Below are 21,019 nucleotides of genomic sequence, written 5' to 3' on the forward strand. Positions count from 1 at the left end.
GGAGGGCCCCACACAGACATCACTTTAGTCCTGCCTGTGTGATTTGGGAACACATCGTGTCCCTTCTCTAGGTTTTGGCTTCCTCATCTGTCACTCAGAAGTTGGGCTGCTGTTCAAACATGAGAATGGTACCTGTAATCACCCCAGAATGGGATCCCACAGGTCTCGGTGGGAGAGGGTCGTGCCCCCTCTGTTGGGCTCCAGGCTAGCCGGACTGAGCAGAGCAGGTGCCCAATGGGCCCAAGCAGAAGAGCGTCCAGGAACTCAGTCAGAAGGCAGAGACAAACAGAACCAGGAGACGGCCATTTTCCCTCTCTGAGCCTCAGGCTCCTGTCCAAGGATTTTTATTGGGCCTTAACTTACACATCATTTTTTACAAGTTGTGTGTATGTGTGTGTATGTGTTGGTCCAAGACTCAGCCACAATAGATCAGAGGGTGACAACTCTGCCCTGCCCAGACCCTCTGGACTTGAAAATCCCCAGGTCATGGTCACAGCAGCAAGTACATCTTGCCAACATGGATGTTCTGCCTGCTCAGGCTCAGCTGTAGCCTAAGGTCACCAAACAGCCACACACCAACAGAGGTCTAGGCTCTGCTCTGGGCGGTTCCAGGAGCCAGAAAGCATCCTAGCCTGCTGCTCCCCAGGAGCCACGTGGTGGTGCTGGGAGGTGGAGTGGAAGGGGGAAGAAGGCCAGCGAGGTGGGCAGAAGGGCAGGTCTCACTTGCAGGTGGCGTAGTAGAGCACACGCTCACTGATGTGGTCCCGGATCTGCTCCACGCGTTTCTCCAGCCCTGCCAGGTCCGCTGAGCGCAGCACAATGGCCTGGTTGCCCTGCAGCAGCTCCGACTCCATGTCTGAACAGAACCGCAGAGGAGAAGTGGGTGGGGAGGTATCCAAAATTGCCCCTCTCTGCCTTCTCCTCTGCTGCCCCAGGCTACCTCCTACACCAGTCTTAGAAGGACTCAGAAGGCAGGTGCCAGCCCAGGGGGCCCCCCTAGTCACCCAATGTCCCTACCCCTCTCCTTTGCTCTGGCTCTGTCAGTGGTCCCAGCTGATGCAGGAGCCGTAAGCAATCCACTGCTATGGGACCTAGACAGCTGCCACCCCACCAAGGCCCACCATGCAAGCTCCTTAGCAAGCAAGAAAGCTGGTGGCTGGGTGACCTGAATCCATGCCCATTCTCCCTGCCCCAAATGCCACTGCAGAAAGATGCAGTCCTTCCTTCTGCACACCACCTCCAGGTGACAGGTGGGTTCTGCAGTTTTGCAGTTCAGCCTGCCCCTACTCTAGCAGGAGTCCCCTCTCCTACACTCAGTCTTGGGGTGAGCACTTCCAGGAACAAGGTGGGAGCACACGCTGTCTTCATGCATCTCTGGTCATTAAAAGAAAAAAGAAAAGCCAAAGTCTGCCTATGTTTTCCATCCACCCAGCTGTCTCAGGCCTGTGTCCCCGGGCAGCAAGGAAATACACCTGCCATGTCCCCACACAGCAATCCAGCCCTTGGGGCATTCTGTCTGTTCCTCACCTGGTATCATTCCTGTGTCCCTCCCTTTTTCTGCCCCAGGTTCCCCCTCCCCCCTGATGGGTAAAACTTTGTGGGTTTCCCATCTGAAGGTGGAGCAGCCCCCATGTGGAGACAATTCTCCCTGGAAGATGTGGCACTGGGTCGTTACTGGGCTGTTATTCAGCCGGCAGGCAGCCACAAGGAACCACAGGCTGATCAACACTTCTGTCCACAAGGGTTGTGAAACAACTGCTGTTCCATTCCCAGGACCCCAAAACCCAGAGCTCCCCGACCTCACGCACAACCCTCTCTAGTGTCCTGCAGGTAACTGTCACACTGCAGGCAGGGGAGTGCTTGCTCCCAGGCTAACATCCTGACCCTCTTCCTGTCGGTGGGTGTGTACCACACCAGTGGCTTGAGAGTTTCTATGTCACCTCCTTATTTTAGCTCCTGTGTGTGCACCAGCTCTTGTGGCAGCAGCAAGACACAGTCGCCATGGAGCACACTTGTAGCTCCTCAAACTCTTGGACCTTCTGGGGGAGCAGCAAATGGTGTTTGCTTGTCACTTCCCCATTGGTGTTCCTGCCATCCTTAGCAGGATGAACTGTATTTGAGGGCTAATCAAACAAGGCAGAGTGGGAGGTTTGACTTTTTTTTTCCTTCTATTAACTTCAGCCCATTCTTTCAGACTTTGGCTACAGCCTGAGCAGAGTGGTTCTGCTCCCAATATACTACTGTCCATCATCCATAAACTTGTTGAGCAAATTCCTTTTCCACCCACTGAGATCAAGGTGTGGGTAATGCCAGCCCAGCCACTGCCACCTTCCTACAGGTCTACCCCTCTGACCCGGCCCATTGTCTGGGGGTGGCTGCAGTTTTCCATCTTACCCATCACCGGTCCAGCCAGCTGGCTGTCTCAGTGATGCATTCACTCAGCTAGCCAGAGTTTCCCCGGCCAATGCGCTGTAGGAGGACATTGTGACCCTAGAAGGTCAGGGAGCACAGGATTACAGTTGGTTGGATAATATTTGGAGGAGAATAACCAAATGGCTAACTTTTGTATACCTTATTGGATATCATTTGCATAAGAACAGTTGAGTGGACAGTATGTATATGAGAACACCTGGTGGAATATACAAGACAAAAGAGTTCCAAACAAAAGCATTGATGGTTTTGTTGATGAGCTCAATACTTCCTCCCTTATCCTGTATGGCCCTCAGTGTATAAAGTCTGATGCCACTAATAAACTACGGCTTTTGACCATCAGTAAGGGTCCATGCGTGTTATTATCGGCTCTGTGCACCGAGTTCATCGCTGCCGGACAGCGACAATGCGCCTCTGATTGTGGTCCTGGCAGACACCCTGGGCCCATTCCCTGATCATGGAGGTGGACGCTGCTTCCTAGAAATCCTCGCTTCCTTTTACTGAGGAGACCTGGAACTGCCCAAGGACACTCACTGGGTCTCTGCCATGCTCAAATTCCTCAGGTGGGCAGCTCCCTGCTGCTCCCAGGGCCCCTCTGCCTCTGTATCCTCCCTTGCAAGGGAGCCCAGCCACGTTCAAGAGCCGCACCCCTGGCTACCTCCCTCTCCTCCCCTCCTCCACATGCCCAATCCTGGTCCTTCACTCCACTATCGGCCGGATGCCCAGTCCTTCCCCTTTATCTCACCCCGCACATCTCCCTGAAGCCACCTGTCATTCCAGCCCCAACACAGACCACCTTCATGCATCCAGTGGGCAAGAGAGCCAGAGGACATCATCTGGGTGGCATACTTCCCGAGGGCAGGCTATACCTCCCAGGTGCTGGGGAGAACCCTTTGATTTCACACCCTTGGCACCAAAGGCTTTCACCAAAGGAGGCCTCAGAGGCCACAGGTAGGCACTGACGCTTTGCCCAGCAGGCCACGCCCCGGACCTCGCCCTCACCTCTCATTCTGTCCATCATCTCCACAGTCTCTTCAAACAGCTCCTCGGCCTCTGTCTTGACACTCAGGATCCGGTTGCCCTGCTCGCCCAGCATGGAACTCTGACCCAAACGACCCTTCAACTCTGTGTATTTCTGCTGGAGTCGCTCAAATCCCTGAAAGACATAGAACAGTCTCAGTGTTGCCATCATCACCAGCCAGAGTTCCAAAGGGCTGGAGCACCTGACGTCACCCACTCCACACACAGTGATTGGGTGCCATCTGTTACTCCCCAGTGTCTTCATGGTGTCTAAGCCACAAGCTGCACCCTAAACTGTGCTTCCCTTCTCCATCTCCATTGCTTCCCACCCCTCTCCACCCTCGCATTCCCAGCCCCATGCCAGGCCTAGAACTGCTTGTTAATGGCCAGCTACCACCTAATAGTACAATTAGCCATTAGGTCATTGGCCCTGGACTGTACATGCCAATGTTTCTGGCCCTGGGCTGTGGAGCGGCTGGTATACCTGAGACACGGAGAATTGCTCTCAGAATTGCTCTGATCTCGTTCTCTTAAGGAAAGGCTAAGCCAAGAGTTGCCTGTCCAGCCTGGGAGGCAGGAGGCAAGCTATGGATTGTGTGTCAAGCCTGTTGTGCAGATGAGCTCTGGGCATGAGGACACATCACTCCCTCGCCTGTGAAAGAATGGCCACAACAGTGAGCCAGCCGCTCAGAAAGAGCTCAAATGCCTTGCCAGGTCCTGCCGTTCGGATCATTGGATGGCACCAGTCCATGCACAGTCTTATAACGAGCCAAGCCCTTCTTGACCAGACCCATCTCCCCAGGTGGCATCACCAGGCCCACTTGGCCCTCCGTGCACCTCTTGCGCACTCAGCGCCTGCTGGCTGGCTCCCTCTGCAAGCTGCTGAGCCCGGGCTGCCTGTGCCCGCTGCTGCTGGGCCTGGAGCCGGAGTTCCTGTATCCGCGCCTGGAAGTCACCCAGTTGTCCTGTCATGCCTGTCACTAGCGTTTCTGCCGGTCCCAAGACCTGCTGAACCTGGGGAAAGAGAAAGCAGAGCAGGAGCTGATGTGGAGGGTCTCACAGGCCAGGGCTCCACTTTTCCTCCAGCTCATTAGGCGATGAAAATTCCTCCAGTGGGGATGTCGCAACGGTTGCCTCCCCTGTGGAACCCTTACCTGGCTACTGACATCCCAGCCCCTTCTTCCCGCAGCTCAGCTGGCCTCAACCTGCTGCAGCTCCGAGCCACCCCTGCCTCCTGCACCCCAGCCATGAGGTCAAGCCCCAGGCGAGCCACCCTCCTTCTATCGACCTCCGGTCCAATTCCCGTCCAGGTCGCTTCCTGGCATCTTCCATGCCTTGTACTGGAGTCTGCCTGTCCATCACCAAATGCAGATGCTGGAAGGGGGCCCCAGCCCTCACCTCAGCAACCCTCTCCTGGATGAGCCGGAGGGAGTGGCCAGTGCCCTGCATGGTGACCTGTGCTTCCTGTAGCCCCGCGGTGCCCTGTCGCAGGTGCCCAACCACGTCCTCCACCTGCCCCTCCACGGCATGGGCTTGACTCCTGGGGAAAGAAGACAGACAGCATAAGACAGCAACAGAATATACACGGATTTAACTGCTATCTCCATCTAAGACAAGGTCCTTCCCCACCAGGGCCAGCCACCAGAATAAGAACCCAAGATGGAGGTGAGTGTGGATGCCATACCGGGGTGTTCCTCGACACAGCTGTGAGTGGCACATAGGAACATGAAGGGATTGAAATAGGACTGTGTGGCCCTCAACCCACCCCCACTCCTGCCTCTTTCCAGTCCTCTGCATAGGGTTGGGGGAATCACACAGCAGCCCATCCCCAGGGCAGGTAGAAAGTCAGGGTCCAAGGCTGCACCTGGCCTTCTCAGCCTCAGCCTGCAGCCTGCGGGCCCGCTCAATGTCCTGCTTGGTCTGGGATAGCACCAGGTCCACATTGGGAAGCCTGGTCACGATGGCCTGGATCTCACGCATCTTCTGTAGCACGGTGGCCGAGTCTACGGGCAGCCACAGGCTCAGCACAGCCTCGCTCACCTCCTGGATGCTGGCTGCATCGTTGTCGGGATCTGTAAGAGAAGTGTGTCCATCAGAATGCAGGAACCCACCTGCCTCCCCCAAAACAACAGAAGGTGCTGCTGGGACCCCCAAGGAGCTGTGGCTTCCTCAGACCCCCAGCCCCAGCACCTGCCCGTCTGCCCCGCACTTCCCAGGAGTGCTGCTGGAGGACTGTTCCATACTCCCTGCTGCAGGGAAGAGGACCGGCACAGCTGTGTCAGCTAACTGCTGCCGCCACAGGAAGCTGGGGCTGGAGGAGGAGTTAGTGCCAGGCAGCTGCTACTGAACAATGCCTGCAGTACACACAGCCTCGGCCCACAGTCAGGGAGGGCAGCAGGAGCTGGCCAGGAGACCCTTTTTTCCTGCTGTGCTGGAGAGCTTGCCCTCACAAATGCAGAGAAGGAACAGGAAGTCTTGGCCCAGATGTCCCTTTCTGGAGAGGCCAGCATGGGCCTCCTCCTCCTTTCTCGACCTCCCTCCCCAGCATCTAGCACCACCTGTCCGCCCAACACTGAGCCCACCTGTTAGACCTTGTTCATATAAGTTCTGGGAAGGGCCTGGTGCAGTAGCATAGTGGTTAAAGTCCTCACCTTGCACGCGCCAGGATCCCACATGGTCGCTGGTTCTAATCCAGACGGCCATCCAGCTCCCTGCTTATGGCCTGAGATAGCAGTCGAGGATGGCCCAAACCCTTGGGACCCTGCACCCGCGTGGGAGACCCACAAGAACTCCTGGCTCCTGGCTTCGGATTGGCTCAGCTCCAGCCGTTGCGCTCACTTGGGGAGTGAACCATCGGACAGAAGATTTTCCTCTTTGTCTCTCCTTTTCTCTGTATATCCATCTTTCCAACAAAAATAAATAAATCTTTAAAAAAAAAAGTTCCGGGGAGACTGGGACTGGTTTTTGTCCATAGCTGTGTTCTTAGACCCTATCAGAGCACCTAGAACTTGGGAACCCTGGGTGTCTGAAGAGTGAATGAATGATCAAAAGGGCTCCAAAGTCCAGCCACTCTTTACTAATGCAAGCAACCTGAGGCAAATATTTGAGTGCAGTTTCCTGATCTGGGAAATGGGCAGGACGATCCCATCTTGAAGGTGCAATGCAAAAACAATCAATAAGCAAAGGTCTGCACGCGCCAACCCTTGGCCAACAGTAGGGAGACTGCAGCTCCTCCTCTCCTCCGCCTGGGCTGCTTGCAGGTTTGGCTGGGACTGGAGGGGAAGAGGAGGGGGCTGCCACCCAGAGGCTTCTCCTGGGGCCTGACCTCCCCCGTGGCCCCAGCAGGCTGCAGCAACACCCCACACCACCAGCAAGGCCGAAGCTGTGTCAGTTTGCAGCCGTGTTCGTGGGGCAGTGTGGGGAGCAGGCTGCTAAAGCCGCTCCTGGGACTGGGAGGGGCCATTGCAAGATGGTGGCTGGCCCAGGGCCCAGAGGCAGAGTTGGTCTCGCCAGCAGGTAAACAGGACGTCACAGGGATAGGCTAATGCCCCCTCTGCGATTGCTGGCCTATCAGATAGCGCCAGGTGGACCCATGAGGAGAGGTGATTGGTGGAGAACTGTATAAAGTAGCCGGTAAAAGCTGGACAGGGGAGGGACGGACGGAACAGACGACGACGAAAAAGACTGGGGGGCGACGAGAAGAAAGACTGGGGAATGAAGCAGAGTACGGAAAGAAATGTGGGAAGAAGGGTGGCGGAAGAAGCGGAGAGGAAAGCTTAGACAAATGGGGACAAGCGCAGCAGAGAGAAAGATTTAAATGCAGCCGCTTTTCGCAGTAAGCGTGCCTCGTCATTTTAGTGTCGCTGCTGGCCAGTGACAGGGCAGCCTGGCTGAGTTTAACCATGTAGCTTTCCTGGTCTGCTAGCTTCTACAAGGACACCCCTCTCTGATGTGAACCACAGATCGACTCTCCCAGGGTGCTGAGAGGCCTCCCCCAGAAGGCTCCTCCAACCAAATGAGCACTTTGCCTCCAGCTCAGGCTCTCCCTGGTTCTGCACCCCTCAGATGTCTCATTCCAGTCTTGTGGCCTTCTGGGTCCCAGGGTGGGCTTGGCAGATGCTTACTGCTCTGGACCACAGCGTATGAGCAGTGGAGACTGTGAGCCCAGTCAGACCCGGTTCCCGCCCCAGTGGAGCATGACGTGGAGAGGGCGAGACAGGCACATCAACAGGGAGCCTAATCCTGCCAGAGATGCTAAGAAGGCCACTGACTCAGCAGCCCACCCAAGCAGGAGAGGTGTAGGGGGCTTCCTGATGTCTGAACAATTCTTAGAGGATGAGCAGGAATTGGGCGGGTTAGGCGAGGCCATCCAGAGAGAGGAAACAGACTAGCAAAGGAGACCGTGTGTGTGTGTATGTGTGTGTGTGTGTGTGTCCATGCACCAATGGGTGGTGTGGACAACAGAGAGAGCCCACTGAACCTGAGTAGTACGCCACCTCTGAGCTAGTACCTTCAGAAAGGCTGTCTAACTTCTCTGTGCCTACATTACTTATAAGGGAAGTAGAATTAACAGTAGTGCTTGGCTCCTGTGGTCAGGATTTTAAACGTAACACATGCAAGCACTCAGAGCCATGCCTGGTACTTGGTAAGAACTTCATCAGCCTCCATTCTTCATCATGCAGGCTATACCGGAAGAACTGGGTGGGACCAGGCCTGCTCCGTGAATGGGTTCCTCCCACTCCCACACTGTGCACAGCAGCCAGCAGCTGCCAGCACTAACGCCACTCCAAAGAGCCAAGCCTACCACCACAGCAACTGTGAGTTATCCCGGACTCCTCTCAGGCCCTGCTCCATCTCTCTGCCCTTGAGCTCCCAGGACTTGCCCTGAGAGACAGTCTAGCTGTGAGGGCAGAAGACGGCTGGCTGCTGCCTGCCTGCCTGTTCACATGAGCCTGGGCATGGCCCAGAGCACACCTTCCCCTACACACACACACACACACACACACACGCACCCCGCTCTGAGGTCAGGGCCCTTGCCAAGGTCAATGCAGCATGAGTGACCATTCAGCCTCACTGGGCTTGACTCAGAGACATGGTTCCTGTCTCTTTGAATCTGAACCCCACACCTTTGCCATCCCCTCGCGTTGACATTCGCCGGGCCTTGCGGCCTTAAGCACGTCATGAGACCTCCCTGGATCCTCATGTCTCACTCCGACCTGCCATCTGCACTCAGGAGGGAGCCATGCCCTAGTTGTGCAAAAACACTGCAATAGTAGCAAGAGGAGCTACCGCCGTCACACCAAGCCCCAGCTCATATTAACTGGGCTCCCTGCCAAGCAAATTCCCTGGCAGGGACCAGGAATCTAATAATATCAACTCACATTCCGGAGGCACCTTTCATTTTTTTCAAAACACATTTTATATCAGTTAATGGATCCTCGGAATAAACTTGTGAAATACTAGCGTCTCCGCTTGCCAGTGAAGGACGAGACAAAGAGGAAAGCAATGTGCCTGAAGTCACAGCAGGCACCAAGGCCTGCGTGAGGACCCTGCCATTTCAGGGCTCGCTCTCACTCCCCAGGCCAGCGAGGAAGGGATCTGGTTCGTCTATTCCATCCACCCACGTCAGATGCTTTCCTGGGGCCTGGCCCTGTGCTAGGCGCTGGTGACACAGCTGTAAGTCAGACAGACACGCACCAGCCCTGCCCACTCGGAGTCGAAGGACTAACAGGAGGACAGAGCATCTACACCCACAGAGAAGCAGAGTTCAGAATCATGCGTGACGAAGTGAAGGCACTGGAGGGGAATGGTGTGGGGAGAGGGTGGATCACAGGCAGGGCTGGTCAAGATGGGTGTCTCGGGGCAACTGGCACATAAACCCAGGCCTGAGACCCAAGGAGCGTCAGCCTTGAAAAGAGCACCCTGAGCCGAGAAACAGCACCTGCACATCCCACATGCAGGCAAGGCATTTATGTGTCCAAGGGTGGCCGGTGGGGACACAGGAGCACAGGGTCTCAGCCAGGAGGCAAGCAGAGGCCATGGCAGATTGCTTGTTTGTCCAAGAATAAGGGGAAGCCACTGGAGGACATTAAACAAGGTGGGGATGTGAGCCAATACCTGTCCTTTTAAGGGATGTGAATGGATCACAGGGAATAGGAGGGGAGTTGGGGGAGAAGTCTAAGTCCTTGCTGTTGCCCTGTAATGGGGGCTTGGCTCGGGATACTGACAGGTGTGGAGATGAGTGGAGGAGGCGGGTAGCTGATGATGTAGGACTGGGGGCATGCAGAACCAGGGCCCAGGCTCACCTGCGAGGAAGTCCCGGACCTGCTGGATGAGGAGCCGGGTGCGGCTGAGATCTTCCTCCATCTGGGAGCGGCTGATGCTCACCTGGGTTTCCAGGCGCTGTACATCGGACTGCACCTGTGAGGCGGCCTCCTCCGCTGCCCTTATCTGTTGATGAACACGGTCCCAGGCCCAGTCAGGAGGGGCAGAGGCAGCTTGCGAAGTGCCTGAGGCTCATCCTCCAACCTAAGACCCAGGAACACTCACAACCAACTTGGCTTGGCCCAAGAGAAATGACATGGATGTTGGGTTTTTATAAAGCCCAACCATTGGCTCTAAGCTCGCTCTCTCTTGCACTTGTGGGGTCTTGGGCAAGTCACCTGCAGTCCCTGGGGTTTAACCCGCCGGCTGTGGAACAGAGCACTCTCCACCTCCCAGGGGCTCTAAGCTCTGTGCTTTGCCCCAGCCATGCCTGCCCTCCTCTGCCTCACCTACCATCTGCCTGGTCTGCTGGAGCTGGGCGTTGAAGCGTCGCAGCTGTTCGGCCACCTGCCCTGCCGTCCGCAAGGCCCCGCCCGCCCTGGGGAGGGCACCTGTGCAGTGGGAGCCACAGGCTGTGCTGTTGTCACGGGGGCACAGCTCGCCGGGGCATGCTCCTGGGGTGCAGGCCGTCTGTCTGGAGCCACCACAGAGCTGGGGAGAAACAAGGGGTTATCGAGAAGCTCCTCAGCAAACACTCGGGAAACTCACACCCAGATATCACCATGGCAACTGGGCACCAGCAACTTGTTTCCTTGGCAACCACTGAGCACCGGGTGAGGGGCACAAGGGTCAGGCTGGATGGGGAGTGGGGTGGATTCTCTGGGTCAACTTCGCTCTGATGGGGACCGAGTGACAGTAACCAGTGTGTCCCAAGCGGAGGCAGAGGCTCCCATGCCAAGTCACCTTGTTGATGGTGGGTGTCAGGTCAGGCAAGGCAGCCACCTGCAGGCGCAGGGCCTCAAGCTGGGGGCTGCTGGCAGCCCCTCCACTCCCTGCCTGCCACTCCAGTCTCTCAGTCTCTCTCCGGTTTTCTCTGAGTTGACTCAACAAGCTGGAACTGTCAGACACCCGTTGGGCAGCCTGAGCGGAGCGCTTATAAGCTTCAGTCAGCGTGTGGAAGGCTCCTGCGGGAGGAGAGAATGGGGCTGGCCCTGGACCTGGCTGCAGGGGCCTGGGAGAGTGGGTGGCTCACAGCCCCACCCCGTCCCCCTAGGTCCACCATGCGGTGCTGTCTGCACCCCGCTCGCCTCACCTGAAGGATCCATGCTGCCTGGTTTTTCAAACTGCTCCCTCCTGCTCTGATACAGGACCAGGAGGTGCTGGAAGCTCCTGTCCAGGCTTTCCAAGTCTCCTGGGAAGGACAGCAGCTCCTCAGTCAGTGGCAGGTCCAGCTTCAGGCCCTGCAGACTCTGCCTGTCATGGGAGGGGAACTGTCACTGTCCCAGACCTCACCAGAACCAGCAGGGTCAGGAAAAGCAAAGCCCTTGGGCAAAGGTGGCAGGATGGAGAACCCACAAGTCCAGAGAGGGGACAGTGGTGCAGAGGCTGCTGCTGCAGGTCCCAGCATGGCCACCTCTACCACTTGCAGGTGAGCCTGCGACCTCATATCCCCTCCCTCACATCCAGTCTCCCTAGGGTGTTTCTCTTCCTGCAGCTCCCTTGGCTGTCTCCCTGCTCCTGGTCACAGCCCCTTCTCCTCTCCTCTCTGCAGGTTGCCTTCAGAGGCCTGCCTGCACAACCGTGGCTCCCAAATCTCCCATCTGCAGCCCACTGAGCTCCAGACCCCACTAACACGGCCACTGTCTCTGCCGACTGAGGGAGACCCAGGGTCCACTCCCCGGCCAGGCCTTTGAGCTGTCCCTTGGCCCCATGCAGCTCCGGCAGTCACAAGCTCATGGTGGCTCGCTCCAGGCTGGGCTCAGTACAGGGTGTTCTTATGTGAGATGCCCCTCCGCACCCGTATTCCCAGCCCACGGAATGCATGAGGATGGTTTTGCCAACACTGGGACTGGGGTCAGTCGGCATCTCTTCTGTGAAGCCTGCCTGGCTCACCCCCTCTGTGGGAGCTCTGGCTCTCCTATGACACATGTCATGTTCCAGGACAGTGTTGACACAGAGCATCCCCCTGGCCCCTGCCCCGTGAATGTCATGTCACATCCACGTGCATATGCCCGCCGCCTTCTACAACACTTGGCTCACGAGAAATGCTTTAAAATCATGAGCAGTGAATGAATGTATGCATGTATGAGTAAGTGAGTGAATGAGCACCAACCCGTTCTAGTACCTGTGCCTAGACGCAGCCAGCACATCCAGGGGTACCAGGGCCTCCATTTCCATTGCCCTGCAGCCCGCTGCATGTCTGGATGTTCCCCGCCCCGCCCTGCCTGCTGCTTCCCCGCCCTTGCAGCATCAGAAAGCCAGGGCGTGGGAAATGCGAGAAACTTCAGACACAAGATGTGGAGCTTGCAGGGGGGCTTCCACTGGGAAGGCAAGCAAGCAGCTATTTCTAGCGCCCCCACCCTGCCAGTGCCCCAAGGTGACTAATCCAGAGCTGACTGAGCCTGAAGCGTGGGCTCCGGGCCAGCGCTCCGAGCCCCAGCCCTGCCGGTCACGTGCGTGGTTCTGTCACACCACCTCGTCCCCTTGCACAAAAATGAAGTCATGACACCTGCCACACCAGAACCAAAGACAACCAGGAAATGCCCCATAGAAGACAGTGGGCTGCACCAGCCTGGGCAGGACCGGATGTCCCTGATGGGAAGCCACGTGACGCTGAGGTTCCTGCACGCTTGGCTACCTGATGGAGAAGATGCCATCGGCCACCTGTGACACGTCCTGCTCTGAGACCAAGGCACCGCCCAGCACTGCCTGGATCTGCTCCATCCTGCTCTTGGCATCCAAAAGCCGGGAGGCCAGGCCCTGGTCCTCCAGGCCTGGCCGGGACCCCAGGCTGGCAGTGGCGTTGCGGAGGCTGCCCAGGCGCAGGGCCTGCTCCTGGAGGTTGGCGTCGTAGGTGTGGAAGCAAGGGTGGCAGGCCACGCACACTGGGTGGCGGTCACAGTAGCCGCGCTGGCACTGGTCGCAGCGGCGTCCTGTCAGGCCGGGGCGGCACAGGCAGCGGCCAGACACTCTGTCACAGCCTCGGCCTTCAGTTCCCCGGAAATCACAGTCACAGGCTGGGGGCCGGGTGGGGAGAGGAAATGACGGGTCAGTAGGTCTGACCTGATACTCACTCTGCCCCAGCTGGACTCTAAGCCACAAACTCGGCAAAGAGCACCCAGCAGCCACCAAGTCCTGGGTCACACGCCTACGTCCAACCTCCCTTTCCCACCCTCCAGAAGGCCCGCGAGGCTCCAGGCAGAGGCCCCTGGCCCAGCCCCAGCCCCATCTGCCTTCTTCAGGACAAGTGAAGCAGAGGCGGAGCTGAGATCCACAGACCTGTGTTCTTGGGGTCACCATACGCTGAGGTCCCAAAAGGGAGCACCCTCCCCAATCCCCATCCCTGTCACTGTTCCTGAGAAACACTCCACCAGGAAGGGTAGGACCAGAGCAGGTGTCCTGTGTACAAGGAGAGGAGTCCCTCCTCCTTGGCCCCTAGGCCATAGGTGTTGGCACTTGCTGCCCTGCCACTTTCCACAATACCACCTGCTCACCTCGGCACCCGGTGGCTGCGTCTCCATAGGTGCCATCCGGACACTGGCGAATGGCCGCAGCGCTACACGTCAGGCCGTCGAACCCTTCCCGGCAGGGGCACTGACCTGTGAACTGGGGGACAGATGGCGCCATCAGGGGCTTCTACTGCCTGGGCTCTGCCTTGCCCACCCCAGCCCCAGGAGTTAGGGAGCTGTGTCCCAGAGCCCCAGCGTGTAGACTCCGGGCTCACAGGTAACCGGTCCCCAACAGCAAATGTCCAAGTTCAGGTCCAGCGCGGCCCTGAGCAAGGTGTGGCAATTGGGGCAGTGGCCAAAGGCAAGAGGCACACGGAGGAGCCCGGACTTGCGGTGGGCTCCCCCCCAAGCCCTGGTCCTCCAAAAGGGACCCCCTCTCCCACACCTGGTTGCATTGCTGGCTGAGGGAGTAGCGCGGGTCGCATGCGCACGGTTCGCAGCCACGGCCGCTGGCCAGCTTCCAGTGGTTGGGGGCACACTGGTCACACTTGGGGCCAACTACGTTGGGCAGACACAGACAGCGCCCGCTCTCCTCGTCGCAGGGCATGTCCCGCCGGGCCCCCAGGATGCTACAGTCACAGCCTGCGGGACGCACGGAGAGGGTGGGAAGAGGGGCCAGTGAGTCCTGGCCCGGAGCAGGAGCAGCATGGGGCAGGACGGCTCCCTGCACGACAGTCTGACGGAACGGCTGTGACCTCTGCGTTTTCCCACTGGCTCTGGCCAGCTGGCAGCTTGGCCGCCCGCCGGACCCGCTCGCTCAGGTTGACTCAGTCCCACCTTCTAACCCCGGCCTGTGCTGCCATCTGCTGGAAGCAAGGGGCACAGCACCTGGAACTGGGGAAAATACAGGACAGAAGGGGCAATAGCCGGCAAAAGTCCCCATCATACAACGCGCACTGGGAATTAGAGCTCCACTGGCCGCACGCCCTGACCCGGTCAGGTCCCCGACTCACGGTGGCAGCCCTGTGGGTTGGTGTGCGTGAGTCCAGTGAAGCCCGGCTTGCAGAGGTCACAGCGTTCTCCCTGCACATGCTCCCTGCACACACACTGCCCCGTGGCTGGGTCGCAAGGGGCTCCTGGCACAGCCCCGTCTGGATCGCACTCGCAGGCTGGGAAACAAGAGCAGTGAGAACAGACAAAATTAGAGTTCAGAGCACATTTTGGGAGCCAGTCAATCCAGTTCAAAAGTTCGTTCTGTCTTGGGCTTTTGGTCGCAGCTTAACCTGTTGAAGTTCCTCAGCCACACCGCACCTTTGTTCCTTCATGTGTAAAATGGGAGAAATACGAGAAGCTCCTTTGGAGGAGGCGGGACATTCCCTGGCACCTGTTCAGGGCCATGGTCATCTGTTTGCACTGGGCTGGGCACTGTCACTTGGCACCTCTTAGTCCTCAAGATCACCCTGCAAGGTGGGGACTGCTCATCCCCCTGTACAGACCAGGGCACTGAGGCTCAGGGATGTTAAAGAACTTAGGACAATTAGCCACTCAACTGGTTAATCCTCCACCTGCAAGCACTAGCATCCCATATGAGCACTGGTCCATATCCTGGCTGCCAATCCAGCTTCCCACCTAGCTTCCAGCTTGTGGCCTGGGAAGGCAGCAGAGGACGGCCCAAAGCCTTGGGACCCTGCACTCACATGTGGAAGACCCAGACAGGCTCAGCTTTTGTGGTCATTTGGGTAGTCAACCCATGGGTATAAGACCTTTTTCTATCTCTCCTTTTCTCTGTAAAATCTGCCTTTCAAATCAAAATAAATAAATGTAAAAAAAATAAATTAAAAACAAGCGATCACCCTACCAGTACATGCCAGCAACAGGTCAAAGCCAGGTGTGTCTGTCTTCTTTTAACACGTAGTGACGCTAACAGGAAGTGGTCCCCTTTCCCACACTCATCTCCTGACCTCTCATTACTTCCCGGATGAGGCTGCGGGCGACTGCTCCCATCTCACTCGCCCTCCCCTCTGTGACTGGCCTTGTGGGAATGTGAAGCCGCCTCTGGGCATTCCGTTCCATTTCTTTCCATTTGAGAGTTGACTGACAGACGGCCCTTCAGCAGCCAGAACTGGCCAGTGTGAGGCCTTGCTGGTTCTGAATGTCAGTTGGGATGCCCACATCCCATACAAGAGGGCCTGGGTTCAGTGCCAGGCTCCGGCTTCTAACTCTGGCTCCCTGATAACTCACGCGTCCAGGAACTGGCATCCTGCCACCCATGGGGCAGAGTGGACTGAGTGCCCGGCTCCTGACTCAGCAACGGGACATGTTGGGAGAGAACTAGTAGTGGATGGGGGTTTGCTCTCTGTCTCTCAAATGAACAAACTACACACACGGTCTCTAAAATAATAATTTGCCGGGCATTGTGCTAGGTTCAGAGGAATGTAGAAAAAAATAAGCAGTAAGCCAGCCACATCCTAGCGCAGTAGAAACAATGTACATGGATACTCCAAAAAGTTCACGGAAAAATGGAATCTGCAAATAAGCTTACTCAGCTGCAAAAATCACTTGAAATCTATACATCATGTTTTCAAAGTCCACATTTGCCACCAACTTCTTGGAGAGGCTCATAGAAAAATACCTCATCCTGGCATTCATGGGTGTCCACGTTGTTACCAACCAGAGTTTGCACTCCCTGAGGGCAGGCAGTGTACATATTTGTTTTTTCTCTTTTCTATGGTCAAAGTAAGGACTGTTAACTGACTGACTGCTCACTGGTTCAGAAAAGTCAACTGACTTGTCTAAACAAGCTATATACATCCTGACCCACAAGTGAGCCTTCATGCTCCCTGAAGGCTTGTGTCCCCAGGATATGGCCAGGGCAGGTGGGCACAGTAGATGGATGACTCCTGGGTCCCCGGGGCCCTAACTCACGGATACAGCTCTCCTGGATGGGAGCACCCGGACGCCGGTTCCGAAAGTAGTGCAGCTGACACCGCTCACAGTTCCTGCCCTCCGTGTGGTCCCGACAGTTGTCACACACACCTCCGTGTGTGCCCTGACTGGCGGCGAACACAGCAGGGTCAAAGTGACAGGTCTCGGAGTGCCCGTTGCAGTCACACCCTGGGAAAGGACAGTCCCCCCACGGGGGGGTGGTGACATGAGACCAGCACCATTGCCAGAACCATCATTATCATCAACAGAGCTCGCTCCACCAACTGGAGGCTCCATGGCTCTGCAGCACAGCTCAGAGAGGGGAGATGGGGAAACTGAGGCCTGGGGAGGCCTCCTTCCCTAACATTCTAAAGGCTATGCAACCAGGAAGAGAACAGAGCAGAGTGAGAACACAGGCCTCCTGGCTCCCAGGATGATCAGCCATGCTGGGTGCGCGAGCCCTGGGAATGGAGCATGCCCAAGTCTTCCCCCACCCAGAGACTTCCCTTTGGTCCTCTGCCTCTCTCCAGGCTGGGGGAATCCCTGCTTCTTTCACTCTCATAGGCAGAGATCTTGGCTCCCAGGCTCCATCAGAAGCAGGAAACCAGATAGGTCCTAAGCAGGGTAAGGCTGTGGAGGGACCCTATGAAAGGGGCCCAAGCCTTGGTGCCCCTAGGCTTGGCTGAGAGGAGCTGTGGAGACAGTGGGGAGATGCCACTCAAATGGCCCCCCCATCGCCACAGAGCCAGGTGAGCCTCTGGTGAAAGCAAACTTTAGCTTAGACTAAACACTACAATACAGATCCCTGCCAGCTCCTGCAGGAGGCCCCGGGGGCCTTGCAGGACCAGCTTCCAACCCAGCTCCTGCCTGCTAGGGAGGAGGGGAGGCCAGGTTCCTACGTTGGCATTCATGGGCGTGCTGGCCCTCGGCGGGCCTCCAGGGCCGGTTGTTGTAGAAGGGTGCACAGCGCTCACAGTTGGGGCCAGCAGTGTTGTGCTGGCAAACACACACATCGTGGACCTGAGGGAGAACAAGCCTCTGTCAGCAGGAATAATTCGCCAAGGAGGACACCTTGGGTGGCCCTGTCCTTGCCTTCTCTGCCCCTGACACCCAGCCCTCAGGACAGGGCTCAGCCGCCAGCCCTATCAGGGCACTACCCACTCTTAAGGACCAGTGGCCTATCCTTGCCTCTGTGTGTGTGTGTATGTGTGTGTGTGTGTGTGTGTGTGTGTGTGTGTGTGAGAGAGAGAGAGAGACAGAGAGAGAGAGAGAGGGAGAGAGCACAGGTATGGGTGAGTGCACCTGCTGTTCTCCCCAGTGCTTGGATACCCCAATGTCACCCAGGGCGAGGCAACATATGAACAGGGCTGGGATGTCCTTGTTGGTGATCCATGATTGTTGGAGCTGGTGGCTCAGTGGAGAGCCACATGCCAGTCCTCTGTGACTGGGCACATGGAACCCTGATGACAAATTGCTACTGGACTCATGAAAGCATAAAAAGAAAATAGCTATTGTGTGCTAACTGCCCTCCAAGTTAGACCTAACCCCGCCCACCTGGCATTAGAGGATGCATCCTGTGTTTGCTCCATCCTTGTCTCCCGTGAATGACCAGCACAGGCCCCTCCTTCCCCCCAGCTGTTTTTCCTTCAACTGAGAATTCCCTTCTCTCCGTTGACCAGCAATAGCCCCAGCCAACATGGTGATTCCTTCCTAAGGCACAGATCACAGCCCTGTCTGCACTTGAGCACCACGATTAAAATACCCAGGCCCAATTTGATGTGATTCTCGGGGGTCCAGGCCCCAGGCACTGGTGACGCCCCTATGCAGCCTTCTCTGTGAGGCACCAAGCTGAGCTGTCTGCTTCCTCCACGTCCATCCTGCCTTGCGTCCCTCTTGGGCCAGCCTTGGGTTCTTGTCACCATTTCACAAGCCCTCAGCACTCCCTGGGCCGGCCTGCTTTTCGCTCCTCTGCAGCCCAGAGCAGAAGCTGCTTCAGATCTGGCAAGAACAGACTGGAGGGATACTCCTCTTGTCTGTTTTCCTCTCCCAGGCTATTGGATGTGATTTCCGACAAATCCCACGCTGCCATCTGATGACAGGAGGGGGAAGCCCGGCAGGGCAGATGACACGACCCTTTGCTTCTCTGTCCCAGGGTCCCTGGGCTCTCCTCTCAGATCTCATGCTGGGTTTCCCAGGGAAATATCCCAAGCAGCTTATGGAACAGCTCCCTTGCTTCCCAGATGGGACTCTGCTGGTCTGGGTTGGACTCAGCCTCTATCCTAAGCACTGCTGGTTTACTCTGCCCCATATCTCACTGCTAGGTGGGACAAGGATCCCTAGGGACTCCTGCAGTGTTGCTGCCAATAGTAACATCAGAGCATCTTAGGGTGGTGGTCTGGGTAATTTTATTGGTGGTCCTCAATGAAAGCATATGTTGCAACTTTCATATTTGCATATTTGAATAATAATGTGCATATTATAACTACAATATGTAGCCAAGGCTGAGAAATTCTGCCTTCCTGAGCTCTCCCACTAAAAAGTCAAGGCACATCCCAAACTGTAAAGCTGACTTCCATGGGTACTGCGGCATTGATTCTAACAGGGTACTCAGATTCTTTATTGTGGCTGCCCCAACGCTGTACACCTTGCTGTGCCCTGTCTGCTTTTCAGGAGCCCCGAGAACGTCCTCCACCTGCCCCGGCCCCGCCCCCTCCCGCTCAGCCCATCACACTCCAGGTTGTCACCTGCACAGCAGTGGAGGGGCCAGCAGGGGCTCCAGGCCTGGGGGCACAGCGGTCAGCATGGCCATGACAGAAGCAACTGCCCTGCAGCCGCAGCTGGGACACGGCGAAGTAGGCACTGGGAGGGTGGTAGCCCCGCAGAGGCACAGGGGCCAGCTGGGTGAAGTTGACTCTCAGGTTGGTGATGTCCCCTAGTTCTGAGGGGAGTCAATGACAAGGAAGGAAAAGGGGTTGGGAAAGTAAAAATGAAGAAACAGCAGCAAATAGAGCTCTCTGGGGAAGGACGGGTCAGAAGAGGCCGGTCTTCCAACTCCTTTGTTGCTGCCCTCTGAACGCTGGACCAGGAGACCCTCAACCTCCCCATGGCATGACCCCATACACACAGCACCCTGTGAGGTCAGCAGGATGAGGAGCAAGACTCCTGGGAATTTACAAGTCGGGCCCAGATGCTAACTTTTTTTGTTCCCCCCTGCAGTCCCACAGGCAACAGGGGGAGCCACACTGACCTTGAATTTTTTTACTTTGAGTAGCTGGAATGGCAGATGCTAACTCCATCAGGTTGAGCTGGACCTAGAGAGAATGGGGTAGGATAAATGAGGAAGAGGGAGTTGGTGTGTCCCCAGCCCAGAGGAAACTGCCCTTTGCTGTGATGGCCCACCAGCTCAGACCCCATGGCCTACCTCCCACCTGCAGCCTGGGGGAGCTAGAAGACAGCTCTGTGTGTGTGTGTGTGTGTGTGTGTGTGTGTGTCCAACCCTCTTCTCTCTGGTCGAAAACCTAGCTACCTATGTCTTTCCTGATTTGTCTGAATCGACAGTGCAGGTAGCAGAAATTGGCATGCGAGGGCTAAGGTACAGGATCATTTTGAAGTCACCTAGGACGAAGGAGAGAGCCCAGGACTCAGCATGTGGGAAGGAGGTGACAGCAGCGCTCCGGACACCTCCAGTTTCAACTCTACTTCTGTGTAATAAGGACTAGTCATTTAAATAGAGTGTGCATGTCAACCTTCCATGAACCTAGAACACATGTCCTGCGCTCAGGTTGGAGACTGTGGAGGATGACGCCAAGGACAAGGAGGAAGGAGAAGGCAGCTCTGGATGCCCCTGTGTCTCAGCCAGGAGAAGAAGTGGGGACAGCAGCGCTGGGTGGGGGAATCAGAAACACAATTAGGGAAATAATGGGGAAAATGCTCTGGGTGCTTCTAGGGATAGGTTCTCATCTTCAGTTCAGGGTTCAAATCCAGGTGACCCAGATCTCTGTAGACCTGAATTTTTCCCTCCAAGGCCTAGGACTGGGTTAGAAAGAATGCAGTGAAATGGAAAGAGCATTTTTGTCTTCAGCCCTACCAAGGTGACATTCAATTCATGTCATTTGCAGATTTGCCTCTTGGTAGCTATCCCAAAGGTCTTGATCTTGGAGAATCCACTTCACTACAGAAATGTGCTAAGGGTCATGGTGCAGGCGGCTGCGGGAGAGGGCAAGGTTGCATAACCAAGTGACCTTGAGATATCCCTGAAATGCTATCCCCTTGGCAGCAGGGGGCATGAGCAACGCATGTCTTGAAGGGTCACCATTGGGTCAGCAAGGAGAACTGACCAAGGACATTCTCAGCTCTTCTCCAAACTCTCTATGAACATCTGAGCAGTGGGATCTTGGAAATGTTCCATGTGCCTATTTTTCAAAGATCCCTTGACTTACCTTCCCCCCATTTAGATGCCCATTCGGCCTCTGGGGCAGGGGCTGGCACCGAATATCCTGCCAGCTCTGAGGCTGGCCCTGGCGGACACGGGGGAAGGCTGAGGTGCAGTCAGCAGCCAGATACTGGTACACCCGCCAAGTCTTGCCAAAGTCAGAGGAGCGCTCAATCAACAGGCCAGCAGGCATGGGCCCCTGCGGAGACACAAGCGGGACTGGAGCCTGAGTGACTGGAGAGAGGGAGGCAGGGCAGGCACTGGTGGTGTGCCCCACAGA

The 21,019-nt window shown here is 56.6% G+C and overlaps 1 protein-coding gene across 3 annotated transcripts in view; it reads right to left on the reverse strand.

Moving 5' to 3' along the window:
• Nucleotides 1-405: 405 nt before the first annotated feature.
• The window catches only part of LAMB3 (laminin subunit beta 3), a 161,306-nt gene continuing 140,692 nt past the window's right edge, over nucleotides 406-21,019 (reverse strand). For all 3 annotated transcript variants that reach the window (XM_058669131.1, XM_004578684.4, XM_058669132.1), the window contains 18 exons: nucleotides 20,747-20,938; nucleotides 19,555-19,618; nucleotides 19,052-19,245; nucleotides 17,207-17,327; nucleotides 16,308-16,496; nucleotides 14,396-14,551; nucleotides 13,828-14,024; nucleotides 13,428-13,539; nucleotides 12,572-12,950; nucleotides 11,027-11,187; nucleotides 10,678-10,898; nucleotides 10,228-10,425; nucleotides 9,756-9,900; nucleotides 5,315-5,522; nucleotides 4,849-4,990; nucleotides 4,288-4,464; nucleotides 3,433-3,586; nucleotides 406-856 (listed from right to left, as the gene is read on the reverse strand). In XM_058669131.1, the coding sequence (XP_058525114.1) occupies nucleotides 720-856; nucleotides 3,433-3,586; nucleotides 4,288-4,464; nucleotides 4,849-4,990; nucleotides 5,315-5,522; nucleotides 9,756-9,900; nucleotides 10,228-10,425; nucleotides 10,678-10,898; nucleotides 11,027-11,187; nucleotides 12,572-12,950; nucleotides 13,428-13,539; nucleotides 13,828-14,024; nucleotides 14,396-14,551; nucleotides 16,308-16,496; nucleotides 17,207-17,327; nucleotides 19,052-19,245; nucleotides 19,555-19,618; nucleotides 20,747-20,938 (3,147 nt within the window). In that variant the 3' untranslated portion in view covers nucleotides 406-719. The remainder of the gene's footprint in view (nucleotides 857-3,432; nucleotides 3,587-4,287; nucleotides 4,465-4,848; nucleotides 4,991-5,314; nucleotides 5,523-9,755; nucleotides 9,901-10,227; nucleotides 10,426-10,677; nucleotides 10,899-11,026; nucleotides 11,188-12,571; nucleotides 12,951-13,427; nucleotides 13,540-13,827; nucleotides 14,025-14,395; nucleotides 14,552-16,307; nucleotides 16,497-17,206; nucleotides 17,328-19,051; nucleotides 19,246-19,554; nucleotides 19,619-20,746; nucleotides 20,939-21,019) is intronic.

The sequence above is a fragment of the Ochotona princeps genome, chromosome 10 (genome assembly GCF_030435755.1).
Source record: "Ochotona princeps isolate mOchPri1 chromosome 10, mOchPri1.hap1, whole genome shotgun sequence".
Classification (NCBI taxonomy): domain Eukaryota; kingdom Metazoa; phylum Chordata; class Mammalia; order Lagomorpha; family Ochotonidae; genus Ochotona; species Ochotona princeps.